General features: G+C 44.0%; 1 protein-coding gene across 1 annotated transcript in view; it reads right to left on the bottom strand.

Annotated features, from left to right (window-relative positions):
- Positions 1–4,275, bottom strand: part of CPLX1 (complexin 1) — a 105,191-nt gene extending 100,916 nt beyond the window's left edge. Inside the window, exons 1-2 of the mRNA XM_005532413.3 lie at positions 4,086–4,275; positions 3,170–3,271 (exon numbers count right to left, since the gene is read on the bottom strand). Of these exons, the coding sequence (XP_005532470.1) occupies positions 3,170–3,200 (31 nt within the window). The 5' untranslated portion in view covers positions 3,201–3,271; positions 4,086–4,275. The remainder of the gene's footprint in view (positions 1–3,169; positions 3,272–4,085) is intronic.
- Positions 4,276–18,611: the final 14,336 nt, after the last annotated feature.

The raw sequence follows: 18,611 nt of genomic DNA, 5'->3' as shown, positions 1-18,611 counted from the left end.
CTACTTCAACAATACATAACCTGTCAAAATGACTTCACAAAACCTAAATACCCTCGCCACACAGACTTCCAAAGAAAGCAACTTGACACCACATAACTGCCTTTCCTTGGCTGCTCACCTGCTACTTAGCTCACCTAACTTTCTGAACACCTCGGTGCCTTCTTCCCCTATGGGCAAAACTCCAAGGAAAAGTAAAATCTGATCATTCTGTGCCACTAGAGACAAGGCTAATATTTTCAAAGTTTGCATCAAAGGCAATGGCAAAACTCCCACAGAAGTTTTCTGCTAAGGTTGGTGTTACTGCTAATTAGCAGAGAGTGAGACTCTGTCTTCCTCAATAAGGTGAGTGAGGAGGTAGGAGAATGATGTTTTCATTGACCACTCCCCATGACAAAACCTGGTTCCAAACTCCTCACATGCTTCAGAGACCTGCAAACTCCAGTAGGGAAAGGTCAAAAGCAACCACCTGTGAACAGTTTTCAAATCCAGGCTCTTAACTATCATAAGATAGTTAAGATGGTCTAAGCTCCATTTTGGGGCTGTATACTGGGAAGAGAAAATGACATACCCATTATAAAAATGACATACCCATTATGGTCTGTCAAGGACACCCAACTGGCCCTCAGCCTTTGTGGATTTTCACCATCCAAGATAGCTAAAGAGTTAAGCTACCTTAGCTGTAGATGCTCTGCAAGCAGAATCTCTAGCAGGTCTGATTCTGTGTGAATTAGAGAGGACCTTAATGACAAAATTGAAGTATTTTTTTTTTTTTTTCTTTCTTCCAAGAGTGCCATAAGAGATTATGGTAATGGGATAAGAACTTCTGCACCATTCAAAAAATCCAATCAAACAGAAAATTAATTCAGAGGTGTTCTGGGAAAAGCCATATTAAACTAAAATCAAAGAGCCATGAAATCCACCCAAAGACCTCCCAGAAAGTGAGGGTAATAAAAATGGTAACTAGCAGATCAGACCATATACCCTACCCAAAGAAAGCCTATCAGTCACTAGAGGTTTGGTGCTTTGCTTACTTTGACCATCCTTGTGGATACAATTTACAGATTATTCTGAGTTGGAAGGGACCCAGAAGGATCATTGAGTCCAACCCTTAAGTAAATCTCCCTTTGGATGTCAGAACTGGCAGACAGACACAATTCTGGCCCCAAAGCTAAGGAAGCAAACTATAACCTTTAGTCCTTGGTCTCCTGTGCCAGTCTGCCTGGCTTGGATGATTTGCATCAGCTTGGGTTTTAACTCCAGAGAGAAAACAGTGTCCAAAACTACCTTTATTTTCCATATTATGTTTGCACTGGGAGATCTTGTTTTATCTTGTTGAAACCACTTGTAATTTAAAAATAGGACTCTGCTTAATGAATTAGCATTTACTGGATTTTACCACTCTGCAGAGACTTCTCCTTTACTGAGTAAGTGGGTAAGTTCCAGACACATTAAGTCATTTGGAAGATGAGCTGGTGCCCTGGACAGCATCTTGACAGACATCAGGAGCTCAGACTTCACAAAAAGATGCTTTTTGAATTTACCTTCTCAGAGTGTCCTATTATCATACAAATCCTGACCTTGGCATGCAACATCATGTTAGAATGAAGGTCTGCCCAGGGTGAATGTTGTAAGCACAGGCAGACACTGCTTCCAACTCACATTAAGCCACCAAGCTGCAGAAAAAAAGCAGGCATCGTTGATGTTATTCCTTTGCTGCAGCCCTCCTCCCCCCACATTTAACTGCAGTCTCTAAGCAGTTATTTCCCTGTACTGGATTCATGGATCTCCAGCTGCAGTGGCTGGATCTCCAGTTTTCAGGTACATTGGTTCATTTCTGTGCAAGCGACCTTGCACTACAGCAAACAGTGCAAAGCCTGCACATCTCAACCCTAATTCTCCCTCAAAACAGGCACTGAAGAGTAAAATGAAACAGCACTGCTACCACACAAACTGTTACCTTCTCACAAGATGTCTTCATACCTTGCTATTTTGTGCAACCAAATTAGTCCCTTTCTTCTCCAGTTTGATCTCCCTGTTTAAAATACCCCAACTAAAACTTGGGTTGCTTGTACTGTTCTTAACACTACAATTTTGCTCCTCTAGTGAAAAACACACCACTTTCAGAGATGAAAACATTGTTCCCATGCCATGGGCTAGAGTCCTGCAGTAAATGTTGAAGTTGTATATGACATCAATATCACCACACATTAAACATTTACACAGCCCCATGATACTACAGTTTCTTCAAAGAATGAAAAATGCACACAGGAGATAAGAGTACAAGAGAGAATGATCACCTTCCTCTGAGGCCAATATTTCAGTTCCCAACAGCATCCAGCATCACCTCAGTGATGCTTAGACTGTTGCTCAGACTGAACGTCCAGGTCAAGCAGCCTAGAAAGTAACTGAGGTGGGAAAAAGGAACCTCATTCCCAAATATTAGTTCAGTGTGCTTTCAATTTGTCCTACACAAATCCCTACTCCTTCTATTTCACACCATTAGGTTAAAAGAATTCTTTACACCCATAAGCTAATATACAGAAACACATAGAAGATTGGCCTCAAATCCAGGTGAAGTATACACTTTACCTGGACTTTTAGGAATACTTTATTAACATTTTCATCCTTAGTGTGGCAGTGTTCTTACTGAAAATAACTCAAAATATAAGGGACAAAAATTTCTGCTCTGGCCTTTTTTTTTGTTCAGGATTTGGCCAATCTTTGGGACAAAGATGAAAGAAGGCTTACACACATAGACAAAATGTCACTCTTTCTTTGGGCTTACTCTGCCTAAACCTGTCTTCGTCCTTTATAATATCTGTCTCCATGGAATGGCATGAAGCAAATCAAGACCTGCACACTGCACAGCAGGATATGCATCCAGTTGGTAGGGTGCCAATTAGGCATGACCCAGGGCCAGCACATCTTGTATGGGAAGTCTCTTCTCTGACATGGGGCTTTGGTCTCTGCTTGTTGCTGCCCTCTCCTGCTCAGATTCTTCAAACACTCCACTCTGGGATCATGAATCAGTGACAGGCATGCTCTTCCAAGTTCTCAATAAGCTATTAGAGGTGCAGACCCTACCACAGTAGACAATCATCCCTCTTTCCAGGTGTAAAGGGGAGGGGTAGGAGGAATTCAAGGGCCTTTGTGTGCCAATCACACTTACCTCCTAGAGCTTGTTTCATAACAAAATCCATGGTTTGTTGTTTGTGGTCCTGCCCACTTCACACCTCACATGCACAAAGACGGGCAATCCTTGGAAGGCAGTCTGCAAAGAGGCACAATCAAAAGAGGAATAGTGTCTCTAGGAGAAGAAAAGGCTAATGCCTGGTCTTCTTCAGCTCTCTCCCCACAGCCTTCCTCCCTCCCTTTGTCTGAGTGCAGACAAGTTTCCAGCCCTCCACCCCTCCAGACCCTGCTTTGCACGACAAGGCACCCGAGGAGCAGAGCTGCATGCTGGAGAGCGGTCAGAGGCTGGGAGGAGTCAGGGGTACACGGTGGCTCCCCCAGACTGGGCAAGTGCCCGGGAGCAAGTGCGGAGGAGCAATGCGGTGCCCTTTCATGGCTTGTCTCTTACAGACGGGCAGGAAGGGGTTAAACCTTTGAACTTTCTCGTTTCCCCGCCTGCTTCTCGCCTCTCGGTTTTCAGAGGGTTTGCTCCGAGGTGGCAGCTCCGCCCGGGACCGCCGAGGGGGCATTTGAAGGTGAAGCGCCCTGCAAGTGCCCGGGAGAGCAAGCAGGGGATGCTGGGCGATCAGGATGCGCATGCAGTCCGGGTGACGGGATGGAAAGTCCCCCACCAGAACCCCTCGGAAAGCCCCCAGCGCAATGCCAGCGAGGGCTGCACCTCCTCAGGGTGAGCCGGGACGGCTCAAGGTTGACACCGGCCGGCCCCAGATGCAGCACAGCAGCCCCGCCGCTCCGGCTGCTGCGTCCCACCCCCAGCCCGGCTTCGGCACCGGGTCACAGCCGTGCCAGCACCTGGAGGGACAAGAGCTGTCCCCGTCTCTGTGTGCCCGCACCCCGCCTCTCCTCTCTGCCCTTCCCGGCTCGGCACGGCCCGCCCGCCCCGGCGCCGATACCTCGCTCGGCGACAGGCGCTGGGGTGGGGCGGGCCGGGCCGGGGCAGGCGGCTGCGGCTCCTCTCCTCTCCCACGGGCTCCGGCCGGCGCCCGTGTGCCCGAGGGTTGCCGGGGAAGTTGCGGGTGCGGAGTGGGGGAGAAGGAATGAGTCCAGAGCTTCTCCTTACTTTTCCCCCGCGCCCCTCTTTTTATCACAGCATTTCCGGACCATCCCACCGACACGGTCCCTCCTTCCTCCTCCCCTCGTTGCGGGAGCTGGACTCTCTCCCTCCCCCTGCCTCCGGCTCCCCCGCCCCTTCCCTGCGCCGCCCTCGCCCCTCGGTGCTCGCCGCCGAGCAGGGCGCCAGCGCTTCCCAAGCCCCGCGGAGGGGTGCGTGTGTCTGCATGCGTGTCCCCCACCCCATCCCCGGCTGTCTCCAGCAACCAGGTGTCCTTGTGCTTTGCCGTGGAGGGAGGGGTGGCTGTCAGCCCGCTGTGGCATTTTGCAATTGCTTCCTTGCCTCTCCTCGAGAGTCTGTGTGTGCCAGGGGAAATCTCTGCAACCACGGCTTCCTGCAAAAGGGGGAGGGTGTGGGAGAGCGTTCTGCATCCTCTGTTCTGAGGTCCTTCCCGGAGATCCCCTCTCATTCCCTATGTCCTGGAACGAGTTGGAGAGGCAAGGAAGAAGATAGGGAGGGAGTAGACTCTTCTCCTCCCCCTTGCTTCGCCTCGGATTAACTGTGGCCGGAGAAGAATCGCCGGCTGCTCGTCTCTGTACTCTCGCTATCCAGGTGGGGGGGGCCAGGGCGGGGGTGGGGGCGGGATGGGGGAAAAGAGAAAAGTCGTCTCCCTGCGATTGCCGCTGAAGGACGCGAGCGCAGCTATCCGCTGTCCAGCCCGGATTCGGGACGGCATCTGAAGGTGAGAAGGAAGGAGCTGTGTACGGTGCGAGCGCTACGTGGCAAAGCAGAGCAGTATCCACTCCAGAGCACTGGCGCCCACCTTTAGGGATGCCGACAGCCGGCTTGGAGCTGAGTGGGGAGGAGACGAGTTCTCCTGCTGATCCGCCTTTTTGTCGCCAACGGGAGAGGTGGGACAGCAATCTCCAAAGTAACCTATATGTGTCTTAAGGGAAGGACAGGGCTAGGTTGGAATGCTGCCGGCAGTAGTGGGAGCCTGGGGATGGGGAGGAGCGGCGCCTCCCGGGAAGACGCTGGCACGGTCCGTGGGCGACGTCGTCTGAAGGTCAGGGAGGACGCCGGGGCCGCACCTGGCACGGCGCGGAAAGGCATGCAGATCCAGCAGGCATGACAGGCAAGTCAATCCCTCCCGGGGCAGCGATGCCGGCCATCGGGGCCCCGCACTCTGCAAAGATTTCAGATGCCAGCTGCAGATGCCGGAGTGCATGTTTCCACACTCAGGGCAGTGTCTACCACTTGGGTCTGCCTCGATGCCCCATGCCTGTCTAGTGTTTCAAAGGCATTTGGATAATGCCCTTTATAACATATTTTCATTTTCTGTCATCCTGAAGTGATCAGACAATTGGACTAGATTGTCTTTTTGGGTCCCTTCTCCTGAACTCTTCCTTCCTTTCTGTAGGCTCCCAGAAAAACACTTTTGCCACCGACATTAGTCTAAGAAACTCACCTGGGTGAGCATGTGCTGCACTTTCACTAATAAGTTTCAGAAAGGAAAAAATAATACCAAGATGGGGGGGGGGGGGGGGGGAACCCTCTTGTTTTAAACCTTAACTCACCCCCAAGAAATTACCATTTAAAAGGCAGGATGCAGTATTTTTTGATGTTTTTTTATACATAATGTAAGCATGTGTCAGCAGAATACCGTGCTCGAGAAATGAACCTAGGAGCCTGCTGGACATGTGTGCTCAAGTATCTGTGCTATTAACACAGTATTTCCAGATCTATGTTGCCTCCACAAGTGCTTTTATGACTTTGAGCAGGGTTTATAGTTTTGGTCTGTCATATCACACCTCACATTCCTTCTCCATCATATGATTGCTCTTAGAGAGAAGGAACCACTAAATGTCCATGTGCATACTTTGCTCTTATATCCTGGAGTCTGGGAAGGAACAATACCCTCAAGCAGAAGGATCAGAAAAGTGTGAGCTAATAGTCAGAACATCCAATTGCCAAAAATCAGCTTTCTTCTTGTTATTTTGGCAATCCTGGACAATGCTATATCAAGGAACTCCTGTAGCACCTGAGGGTCAGCATAGCCAAGTGGGGTGGCTGAGAAATGCCATTGTTCCCATTAATAGGCTCCTTGCAAGCTTTGCAATAGTGAGTGTCCTCCCTTTTGTGCAGAGAAGAGTGATGTCATCCACAGGGACTTCTGAAGCTAGACAAAACAATGGGGACATCCAGAAAGTCCCTGACAGATCCTTGTACTTCTTGTTGACCTGTTCATAACTGCTGGTCTGTTTCCAGAGCCAGCTGACTCTCCAAGGGTCATGTACCTGTGGTTCTGCTTCCAAACTGTACCCACTTTTTCCAGATTACACAGCTGACAGAGAAAATCATGACACATGAGACAGTGAAACAGCTCTTAGCACCAACTACCTCACAGTTCCCTCCTCTTCAGGAGAACAATGCACATCATCATCAAATCACAAACTCCACTGAGATACTCCTAGTCCCAGCTTCAACATCTCTACCCTGCCTCAAGAACCAGCTTCCACACAGGATGTACCTTCCAGATGAAAATCTAATCACTTGGGAGCCTGACTTGGGTACCTCCTGTCCAGGTGATACTCTGACTATTCAGTCAGGAAAGTTCCCACCAGTACACTCCTCACCACAAGTGGACCAGGGACAGAGGCAAGAAAGGACACAGTTGAAAGGGTTGATGCAGTCTATAGATCTGTGTCTATTCATAGTCTCAGAAGGGCTTCTGGAGAAGGCTTTTACCTCGAAGGCAGAGCCTTTACTCAATTTGCTGAGAAACCCAGCTGGAAAGATGGACTCATGGGGATCTGTTAGGTGATTTACCTGCTATTCGTGATGTCTGCTACAAGAGAAATAACAGCTCCTGCAGCCACGGTAATGATATGAGCAGTGCCACATGCATTTTCTTTCTGATGGCATATAACAATATACTTGGTTAATAATAATTTATGAGTATGTATCCGGCAGTAATGCAATTTTATAACATTTACTGGACAGAAACAAATCTCAGGAACAGCAGTGTTTTCTCATCAGAGTGAGGGATTGAAACTGTTACCTGTGAATAGGATCTATCCCAGCACCATGGACAGAGAACAGCTGCACATGCCGAGGCTACCCCTTGGCTACCTCCAAAACTTCCCCAAAGACCAAAGCGAGTTCTTAGTCTTGTTTGCACTGTGCAGCTGACATATACCTGCTCCTGATTGTGGAATAGTCTTGTTCTTCCTTGCAGAACCAGAACAGTAGGAATCCATTTGGTGATCTTGCTTGGTGCAGTTGAAGAGTACAGAAAACTGAGCAAAGATATCCTCCAAGGAGTTTTGTGCATGGAGCTCCAATTCCTTCCTTGGCCAACATCTGGGAATCTGTGTTTATTGATATCCATGTAAGAAGTGGGATAAGCCAATAATTTGGTTTGGTGACATTTTCCATAGGAAAAAAAAATCTGCATTTGTATCTCCAAAAAGAAGGAAAGGTCTGTTTTCAGAAGAAAAAAAATAAATTAGTCAGGATGTTTCATTTCAACATCTTAAACGGCAATGTTTGATTATTCAATTCCATATGGTGTTTGACTACTAAACGGAAACCAATGCCATGTGAAAATTATACTAATAAAAAAGCTCACAAATAAAGTGTAAAGGTTATAGAAAATACATAAACAGCTGCCCAAAATGAACACACTTTGTTTCTTTTTCCCTTTCTTTTTTCCTCCCTATCCTATTATGAGCTCTTACCATTGTAACTGCTGCACTGTTCAGTGCACTGCTGGCAAGACCTGCACAGGAGCAAGATTATTAGCTTTTTATCAACACAGCTACTGAGACAGAGGAGTCAGGTACTTGCTAAGGGTAGTTTGTGTACATCAGTTGCAATCCCTTCAGTGGTTGAGTTCACTAAACACAAATCTACTGTATGTTTCATTTTCTCTTCAACTGTCAATTCTGACTGTCAAAACATTTCAGAATTCAAGCATTTTTTGCCTCTTCCAAAGTATTGCTTTGTTTCTTGTTGTTCCATTCCACTTACAGCAGGCTTTAACGTTTTTATTCTCCAACCAAATAGAAAAAAAACAAAACAAAACAAAAATCATAATATTCTTTTTAAGAAGTGTGTATTTCCCTTGAGCCAAAGGATTTTTCAGACATTTCTGATAGCTCTGAAACTCTGGTCCCTTGAGATTTCTTGAAGATGAACTTTCTAGTTGAGCATTTGCTTCAGCTATCACAAGACCGAATTTTAGCTGCCCACCCTCAGAAAAACTGAAATAAACATATTGTTTGTTCTGTCTCAATGATATGTTAACACAAGAATGCAGAGTGTATATTTTTTAAATATATCATTTGGCTTTTTTTTTTTTTTTTTTTTTTTAATGAACATGGATGCCACGGCCTATTTTATGAATGAGCCCCTTGGTAGGCTGCCATTTACAGGTTCTATCTTGTAAGCTGACAACTTCTTGTTGTCATCTACATGTTGTATTCTACCTTTTCTACTCCCCTAGTCCCTCTATCTCCATTCCTTTTCTTGTTTCCTATTCTCTGGATAAGCTCTTGCCTTACCAGACTGATTGCAAGTCCCTTCTCAGCAGGACTCTGATTCCTGTGGATAGGCATGATCAGGTAAATATCCTGTAGCTTTTACCTCCAGGATTTACAGCTCTACATTACAAGGCTTCTTTGGCAGACAGAAGTTGTCCATAAAGCCAAGAATCCATCTTTATCTCTGCAGTGATTAAGTAAAGATGACTCTATCCAAAGCATATCAAGTTCCTGTCATGAGATTATTATTTCAAGTACTTTTGGCAGAAATTTTTCCACCAGTGAATAAGTCATCCAAACCAGAGCATGCTGTGATGTGTTATCTTATACAGGAGTTTAGAAGCAAAGAAGGTAAAAAAAAAATTTACTGTTCTATATTTGATGCAGTTGAAACATTCTACTTTGATGTACTGAAAGTGCTGCACCTTTTCCATGACCAAATCACTTTGCCTTGACTCTTTGCTTCAAGCAATAGATATCTATATGAAAAATAAACAAAATCATAGCAGAGTAAATCGGGGTTTTTTCAGAATTCTTTTGTCATGGAGGGGGCAAAGAGGTCACACTTTTTTCTTTATTGCAATTTATAGTGCAAGCAAGATTCAAAATGTCAAACACACTTTACAACAGAATTTCTATTTTCCCAGGTAATTCTGTGCCTTGCCTTCTTTTATTACTCTGTGCCTTGGAAAATGATCAGAGGGAAACAGCATACTTGGGTGAGATGATAGCCTGGTGTCAGATGCTATGGCCTGTAGTTCTTTTCCTGTGTTAAAAGAGTAGTCTCAAGTTCTGACCTTGACTTGGAAGGAAGGTACTCGCCTCAAAATGTCAGTCTCTGAGCCATAACAAATTTAATTAACATTCTAAACTTTTCATTAAGCATGAAGTGAATATGTCCTTGTGTTTAGTTTAACACAGCCTGATTTTTGGTGGGGGAAGCTGCAGAGGCAGCTTCTGAGGGAAAAAAAAAACAACAAACAAATGCTCAAAGCTTCCTATGTTTAGCACAGCCAAACCCCGAGGGCTCAGAAAATGGTCATAGTACTAGCCCAGCTACAGAAGTTGATAATGCTTCTGTGATAACATATTTAAGAAGGGAAAACTTCGCGTGCACCCTCGCGTTCTTCTTCTTCTTGTTCCGAGGGGTGGGGAGGCGGCCGGCGGGGCCCATACCTGCGTGCCAGGACCGTGCCACCAGGGCCATCCTGGTGCCACAGTGGCCACGCAGCCGGCACCCTGCAGCCAGGGCCAGAGCTGCGAGCACCCATGCAGCAGGGCTCGCAGTGAGCTGTGCCTGCTTGGCCGCTTTCCGCCGGCCGTGCTGCGAACAGGGGCGGCTGCAGCAGCTTCTCCTTCTCGGTGCCCCGCGTGAGGAGAGGCGCTGGCTGGGGCCGATGTCGCGGTGGCACCGCCCGCGCGGCTGTGGGGAGACAACGCGGCCCAGCCGAGGGGCAGGACGAGCAATTCCCCAGTGCGGAGCCCGGATGGGATCACCCTTTCAGCACTGCGGAACCCTGTAAGAACTTTTCAGCTGGCAGAACTTGAGAACAGACAATCCCACAGACACTGATTCTCTCCCGGATCAGGGAAAAGGGGAAGGTGAAGACACGTGAGGAGAACAAGATGGCGACTCTGAGGTCGATGAAATGAAGGGAGGGAGAGGAGGAGGTGATCCGGGCATCAGCGCTGAGATTCTTCTGCAAGCCATGGTGAGGACAATAATATAACAAACTGTTTCCCTGTAATTCATGAAGGGCATGGGGGGATGTAGAATTCACCTGCAGCCCATGAGAAAGAGGTGCTCGCACTGGAGTGTGTGGATGCTGAAAAACTATAATCTCATGGGAAACTCAAACAGAGAGAGGGAGTTAAACCAGAAGGGAAGTAGCTCCAGTTTCGAATTATATCCAAGGCTAGAGGGGCCCTGCCTCTAGCAGGAAGAGGCATGGGAGAATCGGGTCTTTTGGATGGTGTGGATCCAATGGTCTGGCACATCAGAGCCACAAAAATGTGAAGTTTTAGTTGACACTGGCATGCAGTGCACCTTGATCCCTTCAGGACATGTGGGGGCAGAACCTGTTTCCATTGCTGGGGTGACGGGGGGATCGCAGCAGTTGACTCTGTTGGAAGCCGAGGTGAGCCTGACTGGGAAGGAGTGGCAGAAACATCCCATTGTGACTGGCCCAGAGGCCCCGTGTATTCTGGGCATAGACTTCCTTCGAAATGGCTATTACAAAGACCCAAAGGGACTCAGGTGGGCTTTTGGAATAGCTGCTGTGGAGGCAGAGGACATTAAGCAATTGAACAGCTTGCCTGGACTATCAGAGAACCCATCTGCAGTAGGACTGAAAGTGGAAGAACAGCGAGTACCAATTGCCACCTCGACAGTGCACCGCCGGCAGTATAGGACAAATCAAGATGCTGTGATCCCCATCCACAAGATGATCAGAGAGCTGGAGAACCAAGGGGTGGTCAGCAAAACCCACTCACCCTTCAACAGCCCCATCTGGCCTGTGCGCAAGTCTGACAGAGACTGGAGATTGACTGTGGACTATCGTGCATTGAATGAAGTGACTCCACCTCTGAGTGCTGCTGTGCCGGACATGCTGGAACTCCAGTACGAGCTGGAGTCCAAGGCAGCGAAGTGGTACGCCACTATTGACATTGCCAATGCATTTTTCTCCATTCCCCTGGCAGCAGAATGCAGGCCTCAGTTTGCCTTCACGTGGAGGGGCGTGCAGTACACCTGGAACTGACTGCCTGCATTCTCCACCAAAATTGTCATGGTTTGACATTGGCCAAAGCCAGGCACCCACAAAAAAGACCCACTATTTACTCATTCTCCTCTGCTGTAGTTAAGCAGAGAATGAGTAAATAGGCTTTTCCTTGGGTGCCTGGCTTTGACCAATGTCAAACCACTGCAGTGCTTATCTTTAGATATTTCAGACACTTGTAGAGCAATTACTCTTAGGTGTGTTGCAGATGCTGTGAAATTAGGCTGTTACAGTATTATGCACTTGACACTCAGATATTTCTGAAGACACCATGGTAGTTAGATGCAGTCTGAAAGCTCAGAAATCCTCATACCTTCCCTATTTCAGTTTTGAACTCGATCTCCACTGCCTCACTTTGATAAGAAACCTAAATATATGATGAAGAAATTTTCTAGGTAGAGTGTATTTGTTTAATGAGATGAAGGGAATAGCAGTACCTGAAAATAAATCTAGGTCATCCACAAGAAATAGACATATATGTCACCTTACAATGTGTTTGTTGTTTTTGTTTTTCACCTCAGCAGAACTGTAAAAAGTAATGTGTAATGTCACATAATAAAAGTTTCCAGCCGGCTTGTTCCCTGCCTTTACTGGTATGACATTTCTCCTATTGATCCATTCCATGTCAGTGAATCAAGGGTGCCACAGTGTTGTGGGAGCAAGGTTGCATCCAGGTAGCAATGCTGGAGATTCTGTCTCCTTGCATTGCACAAACACACACAATGCAGTGAGGGGACCCATCTAACAGGGTATCCACAGCCTAATACATCACACTGTTTTTTCATCAGCTTCTCTCCATGGGGCTCCACAGACATACACTACCATCCCTTTTTCTTCTTCATCTTTGTACTGTCAGTTGATCCTCTATGTCATAGTCCCCATAATAATTTTTCCTTCTGGTATTTTTTTAAGATTTCCTCTCTTCAGCAACTGGCACAGCTTTCTGACAATACTGTAGGTTTGCATTTCATCTCTGGCTGCAAGTTCTCTTTTTTTTAATGTGCAAATCAATGCAATGGAGGAAAAATGTTGCACCTTTTATTGATTCTTCTCCCACTGGCATATTTTTTACACCACATCATTAGACCTGCCTTATTATCCTAATGCCTTCAGGGGCTATGACAACTAGTCAGACCCCAAGGATTTAGTCTAACCCTGTAATAATCCTTATAGCTAGAACTGAATAAAAAATAGTCAATGATTTTCTTCTTTTAATTTTCATATCCTCCCCATATCCAGCACAGGCAAGTGAAATCCTTAACAAAAAAAAGAGCTAATTATGTTGTAAAATGTCAGTGGAACACATCAACTGTGATCATATTAAGCAGTCACAAAATGGGTGACTTGACTACTGCCCGGTAGAAATGAGTGGCCTTAATAGTAGCCTTAATAAAGTTCTTACGAGTAAATATGATGAGCATTAGACAACTGTGGCCAAAACACAGATTTCGATTTAAGCTAAAGCACCAGAGAGTTAAGCTTAATAGACTGAAATAACTGGACTTTGACACTTCCATTAGTGCATGTGTGCTGAATCCAAATTAGTTCTTCTGAGCCTGAACATCTCATATGATGAGTTTCCCTGAATAGAAATTATGTGATTGTAAACATCATGATCTGTCAATTTAGCTTAACAGGGCCTTCCTGTAAAATCAGTCTTTGCTAAAAATTAGTAACAAAGTAAATGAGAAAATTCACTGTGTTTAGAGAATCTTTGGGAAATGCAAATCTAGAGGAAAATGTCCTGTGTTTACAGTCAAAACATTTCAGGATTTAATAACTTGAATGCTTAAACACTAACATATATGAATCTCTGTGAAATACATTGTTCCTTACACACTCATCAGCCTTTTAATTTCACATTGCTTTTCACCGATTAGCCACATGCCATTTCTCACCTAATCTCCTTCTGTAATATTTAATTTTGAAATGACAGCATTTGTCAGCCAGATGATGTGCACAAACAAAGCAGGACACTGTTCTTGCATATAAGCATGAATGCCTCTGCCCAAGCTCTCCCTTGATGTGCCAGTAAACAATAAGAGTGAGGTCATTTGCCCACCTTCTGAGACTGTCTGGCACAGGGTGCCAGGGTTGAGGGAGCTGGATTAAGGAGGCCTGGTTGATGTTGCTTCAGGCTCAGCCCATTTCTGTGTTCAAAGTCAGCTTAAGCAGCCACACAAAAAACTTTGTCTATTCCATTTATGTTACTTCTCAGGTTTCTAAGCTGCCTAGGAATGGTGGCAAGTCCCCTGCTGGGCTTTCTTTTACAAATCATAATTTCTTTTGTTCCCACTCAGTCTCTACCACAATTATAGCTGGACTAAACCCCTCACTTCAGAGAGTTCCCTGTTCAGGTATCAGAGTAAAACAGTGAAAAACACTCAAATAATGGGTTAGGGCTCTGTGGTTAAGCACATATTTAAGCAACCTGCCTGAAAAGCAGATTTAGACCTCAATATGAGAGAATCAAAGTTATTTAATGTGAATATAGGGCATATATAACCCACCTGCATATTCATTTGGTATTGTCTATCCATTCCATGACTTTCTAATCTATCAGCAGGTTTCAACCTCAAGTAACACAGGAGTATAAATCTCATATTGTTAGTTTTGATTAATTTCATGAAAATTGTTGGCTTGTTAGAGGAGAATTAAATTTTATTAAGTCTTCATGAGAGACTAATTGTACTAAGAATCTCTACTAGGAAATAAAGAATCTACTCAGGAGAGTTTTCAAGGAACTGACATTATATTAAATTGATGCACGTTTGGGTTTCTTTCCCCTTCAATTTGAAATGGTGAGAGACTCAACTGAATTAATCTCCACACTTTTTTTTTTTCTACTTGGAGCTACCTTTGTCACAAAATTACTTTGTAAGCTAACTCTTAAATGACTATACACTTGTGGGTATGAGATTTGCCTTTTGCTCCATGCCTTATGAGACTGCACTATCACTAGAAAATTAAATAAAAACTAGAAATTGAACTCTGGGAGGCACTAAAAGTCTGCTGCCTGTTATGTGCATGGATTTCAAAATGCCTTATTCATTTATTGAAAATTTATTGGACATGTATTTCTTTCACTCCTTATAAAGATATATACATGAAGACAGTCCTACACCGTGAAGAGAAAAGGTAAGCAAAATAAGAAAGTCATCACCTTTCTGCAAGAGCAGAATTTGAACACAAGTGTCTGAAAATGAGTGTAGAGTGAATTCTTGCACCTAATACAAACCAGCAGTTCCAATATTAACATACTGCATCATACCACAAATACAGGTACCTGAAGTTCATCAGCAAGGTCAAGTAGGAGTGTTGAGATCATTACTAAGGGAGGGCATGAAAGAAGTTTGACCCATTAGAAGAACAGTAGTGTATCCAGAGGAAGATCTATCCCAGCTCACTAAGTGATGGCAGCAGATACAATCAAGCCAGGTTTCCAAGCATACAACCAGGTTTCTCTGGAAGTTCCCTTTCACTTTCAAATGAGAAATGTGATTTTTAATGTCCTAGTAGTAGGCAAGGTGTCAGTCCCATATGATCCTCTTAGGAGTTTTTTTTATGGAGAGGTAACACAAAAACACAGATCATGCATGGATGGAACATTTTCCTCAACAGAGACTTCAAGGAACAAGTGGGATTCCATTGCCCATGTAAGGTCAGACCAGAGCTAGATGTTGGATTTTTGCTTGCACCCCAAGGGAAATCTTGCCTAGACTGAACCATGTTCATCCATTGGCTAGTACAACTGATATGGCTAGATATCTCTCCTGTCAATCAGAAGTATGTGGACACCCAGGGAAGAGCACCTCTCCCTAAAGAGCTGATCTCACTTCCAAGGGACTGCAGAAAAGGATGCTGATGGAGTCAATACTTGTTAAGGTGAAGAATGGTAACATGGTAGTTGGAAAAATTTGCAGACCAGAGCTAGTTCCTTCTCAAAAGCATCCTTACAAAAACTTAGTTTTTCCTAGTCAAAAGAATAAAAATAATAATTTTCTGTGCTACCAGCATCTTATAAAGGAAGGCCTCTGACTATCCTGCAAGTATCCTGCATTTCTGAAGGTAAGATTGAAGGTCTGAAGAAATGACTGGCTTCAATGGTGAAGTATTGGTTTTGAGGTCAATTGGCTTGAAAGATGAATTATTTCAAAAGTGTACACTTGAGTATGTGCACATGCACCCAAGAAATAGCAGAAGAGGTTTTATATGAACAGACTGTATTGGTAACCAAGGACATAGGAAAAAACAATCAAACTGCTTAATACTGGCAAGCTGATGTTTTTTGAACTGACCCCAGAAAATGACTGCTCTCCTAAGCAGATCCATGTATGACCTGTCACTGACGCCTTTCATAAGCAAAGATGGCAACACAGTTATAGTGTATCCTATTCTGGTTATTTTTCTCCTATCTCCACAGGAAAACACACTCCACTCTTAAAATTGTCTAAAAGTCAGGAAAGGAGTACAATGGGCATATCTTGTTCATGAAGGTTCAAGTAAGCATCAGTGTAAAATATCTGAGGATTCCTGAACTATATGAAAACCAGTTAATCCAAGAACCTACCACAACAAACCCAAGAGACACAGTGGAGACTCAGGAGTAAGCATACATTGTCCTCTGTGTCATGCATCACTGATCGTAGTCGGAGAAGCTGGGCACACTTGTCTTGGTGCTGGTGACTGGATGGGAAAGTGTAAGCGCCAAACCTTAACCTACTTAGAGTAAAACGGTTTAAAAATAGTACCTCACCCTCCCATAAGGTCTTGCACTGAGTTTCATTACGTTTGTCTCCTACAGCATAGTGGAAAAGCACAGAATAATATGGCATAGGCTTCCTAAAGACCCAAGGAGAAGATCAGTGGGACATATCAGGTCACTTTGGAACAGAAAAACAGCAGAAATGTCATGGTTAATTGGTGACCAGTTCCCTCTTTGACTCCCAACATAGGATAAAACTATGTAATTAGCAGACAAACAAGTTTGGGAAATCTCATTACAGTTCTGGGACTGAATTACTGTCAGGCTAGAATGAAATGGGTATTCAGCAGGTAAAGGTCAATCTTTCACATTTGAATGTCAGTCCAGAGGGAATGGAGAACCCCATCTATTCAATTCACAAACCCCAGAAGAAAATTCAAGTCATGGTGATATATTTAGCTGTCTAAAAAGGACACTCCCTGTGATGCAGCTGAGATGAGAGTTCTTCTGACTTCATGGAGGCTGCAGCTCAAAATATCACAGAAGGCAGAAACTGAAATAAATGAAGCAGCATCTAGCAAGCAAACACTAATGAGAACTTAACTCCCAAGGAAGTAAATGTAGCTTGTGAGAATGGTGTTAAACCTCACCCCTAGAAAAGATAATTGAAATAAAACCCACATGAAGATAGTGTCTTTCATGACAGTTTCTATAAAAGGACTTCCTTACTTTAGTTTAGTTGTGCTTTTTTTCCTTTTTTTTCTTCAAATTATTTTTGATTCCATTTTCACAGGGTTAAAGAAAAAAAAAACAAAAAACATTAAACCTCATGCATTTCTGTCAAAATCACATGAAACATCAAAATCTTCAGCAGAAAATGCTACAGATAGACTTAAGGAGACTTAAAAAGTTATTGCTCATTTCTGCTTCTACTTTCTAGAAGAAAATTGTTTTCAATCACGGAAGAAATTTTGCTTTAAAAAAGCCTTTCTTTTAATTTTACAAGGAGTTACTTTGATCACTAAGAAGTCTAAAACAGCTCTGTTTGTGGAAAGGGATTACACAGAGCAAAAGGTAAGAGTGTGATATTTTTTCCCCTAGGAAAGATTGCAAAATACCATGGTAGGATCCCTTTGTCAGCTTCTGAGACTAGATGAGCTTTTGGAGAGGAATAAAAAGGATAGTAACACAGTGTTCCTCCTTTTAAAATAAAGGCTTTCAGAGCAAAGACACAGACACTCTTAGAAAGCCAATTCTCCTGGGGCTTCTGGAAAAATAAAAAATGTTTTCTACAGGTTCAACAGTAAGGGAAACTACTAACTGGAAAGTAGTTCTGTTTTCTGACAGGGCATTTAAACACTGCCCAGGTCTTACTAGGAATTTCAAAATTGAGGGGCTTAATAATTAAACAACCTTTTCCACATGATTATCACATTGGAATAGAGCTGTGATTGAGTTATTGCTTGATGACACTACAATTTCATGTGGGTCCCATTTTAGGTTGATTACTTGCATTGCTTAATTATAAGGTACATCACTGCTTGAGCTGATTTACTGTTTTGCTTATTGCATCACATGATTGCCTGATTCACAAAAGCAATTATGCTCAAACAAAATCACTACCAAAAGCTTGGAGAATTGAACTCCTGCAGTGAGCAGACTGTGTCTTCCCTTGTGGGTTTTCATGACTGTAGATTTTTTAGACTTTACCCTTTTCATTTTTAAGCTTTGTGCTTCTTTTTAAGTATAAAATAGCACATTGATTATTTTCTCTGGATGGATTGTGTGAGCTCATTTTTTATGGTGCATAAAGCAACAGAGGTGAATTATGTTCTTCAGCTGTCAGCTGAAATCTAACAGGCCTGACATTGCTGTGAGTTTGTCAGTGTCGTGGTTTTAAACCAGTAACTAAAAAAATTACTTATTTCTTGCTGTGAGATATGGATTAGAACAAGAGCAAAACAGACTTAAAAGGAATAAAGACAGTTTATTAACAAATTACAAGAATAAGAACACCAGAATAAACTTCCAGAAAACCCTTTTATCTCTCACTACTTGACCATTTCTTTGTACACATGACAACATAGAGACAAAAAACTTTAGAACTTTGGTGGTCAAAAACAGTCTCAAATTTTTGCTACAGTCTTTTCATCAGTCTTGGTAGAGAAACAGAAGTCTCTTTTTGTTAACCTATGGAGTTTCTCACAAGAAAACTATTTCTGTTATAGTTTTCTATTGCTCTGATGTCAGCTGCCTGGAAAGCTGTCATCAGATCTCCTCCCATTTCACATCACTCTGAGGTGTGTATGGGCCATGAGTCTAGGGACGTCATTTTAAGGATA

This window comes from Pseudopodoces humilis, chromosome 4 (genome assembly GCF_049639895.1).
Source record: "Pseudopodoces humilis isolate 2021_Gansu_Grassland_sample_001 chromosome 4, ASM4963989v1, whole genome shotgun sequence".
In the NCBI taxonomy this organism is placed as follows: domain Eukaryota; kingdom Metazoa; phylum Chordata; class Aves; order Passeriformes; family Paridae; genus Pseudopodoces; species Pseudopodoces humilis.
Note: the sequence above shows the minus strand (reverse complement) of the source record. Positions and strands in the feature narration are given on the sequence as shown.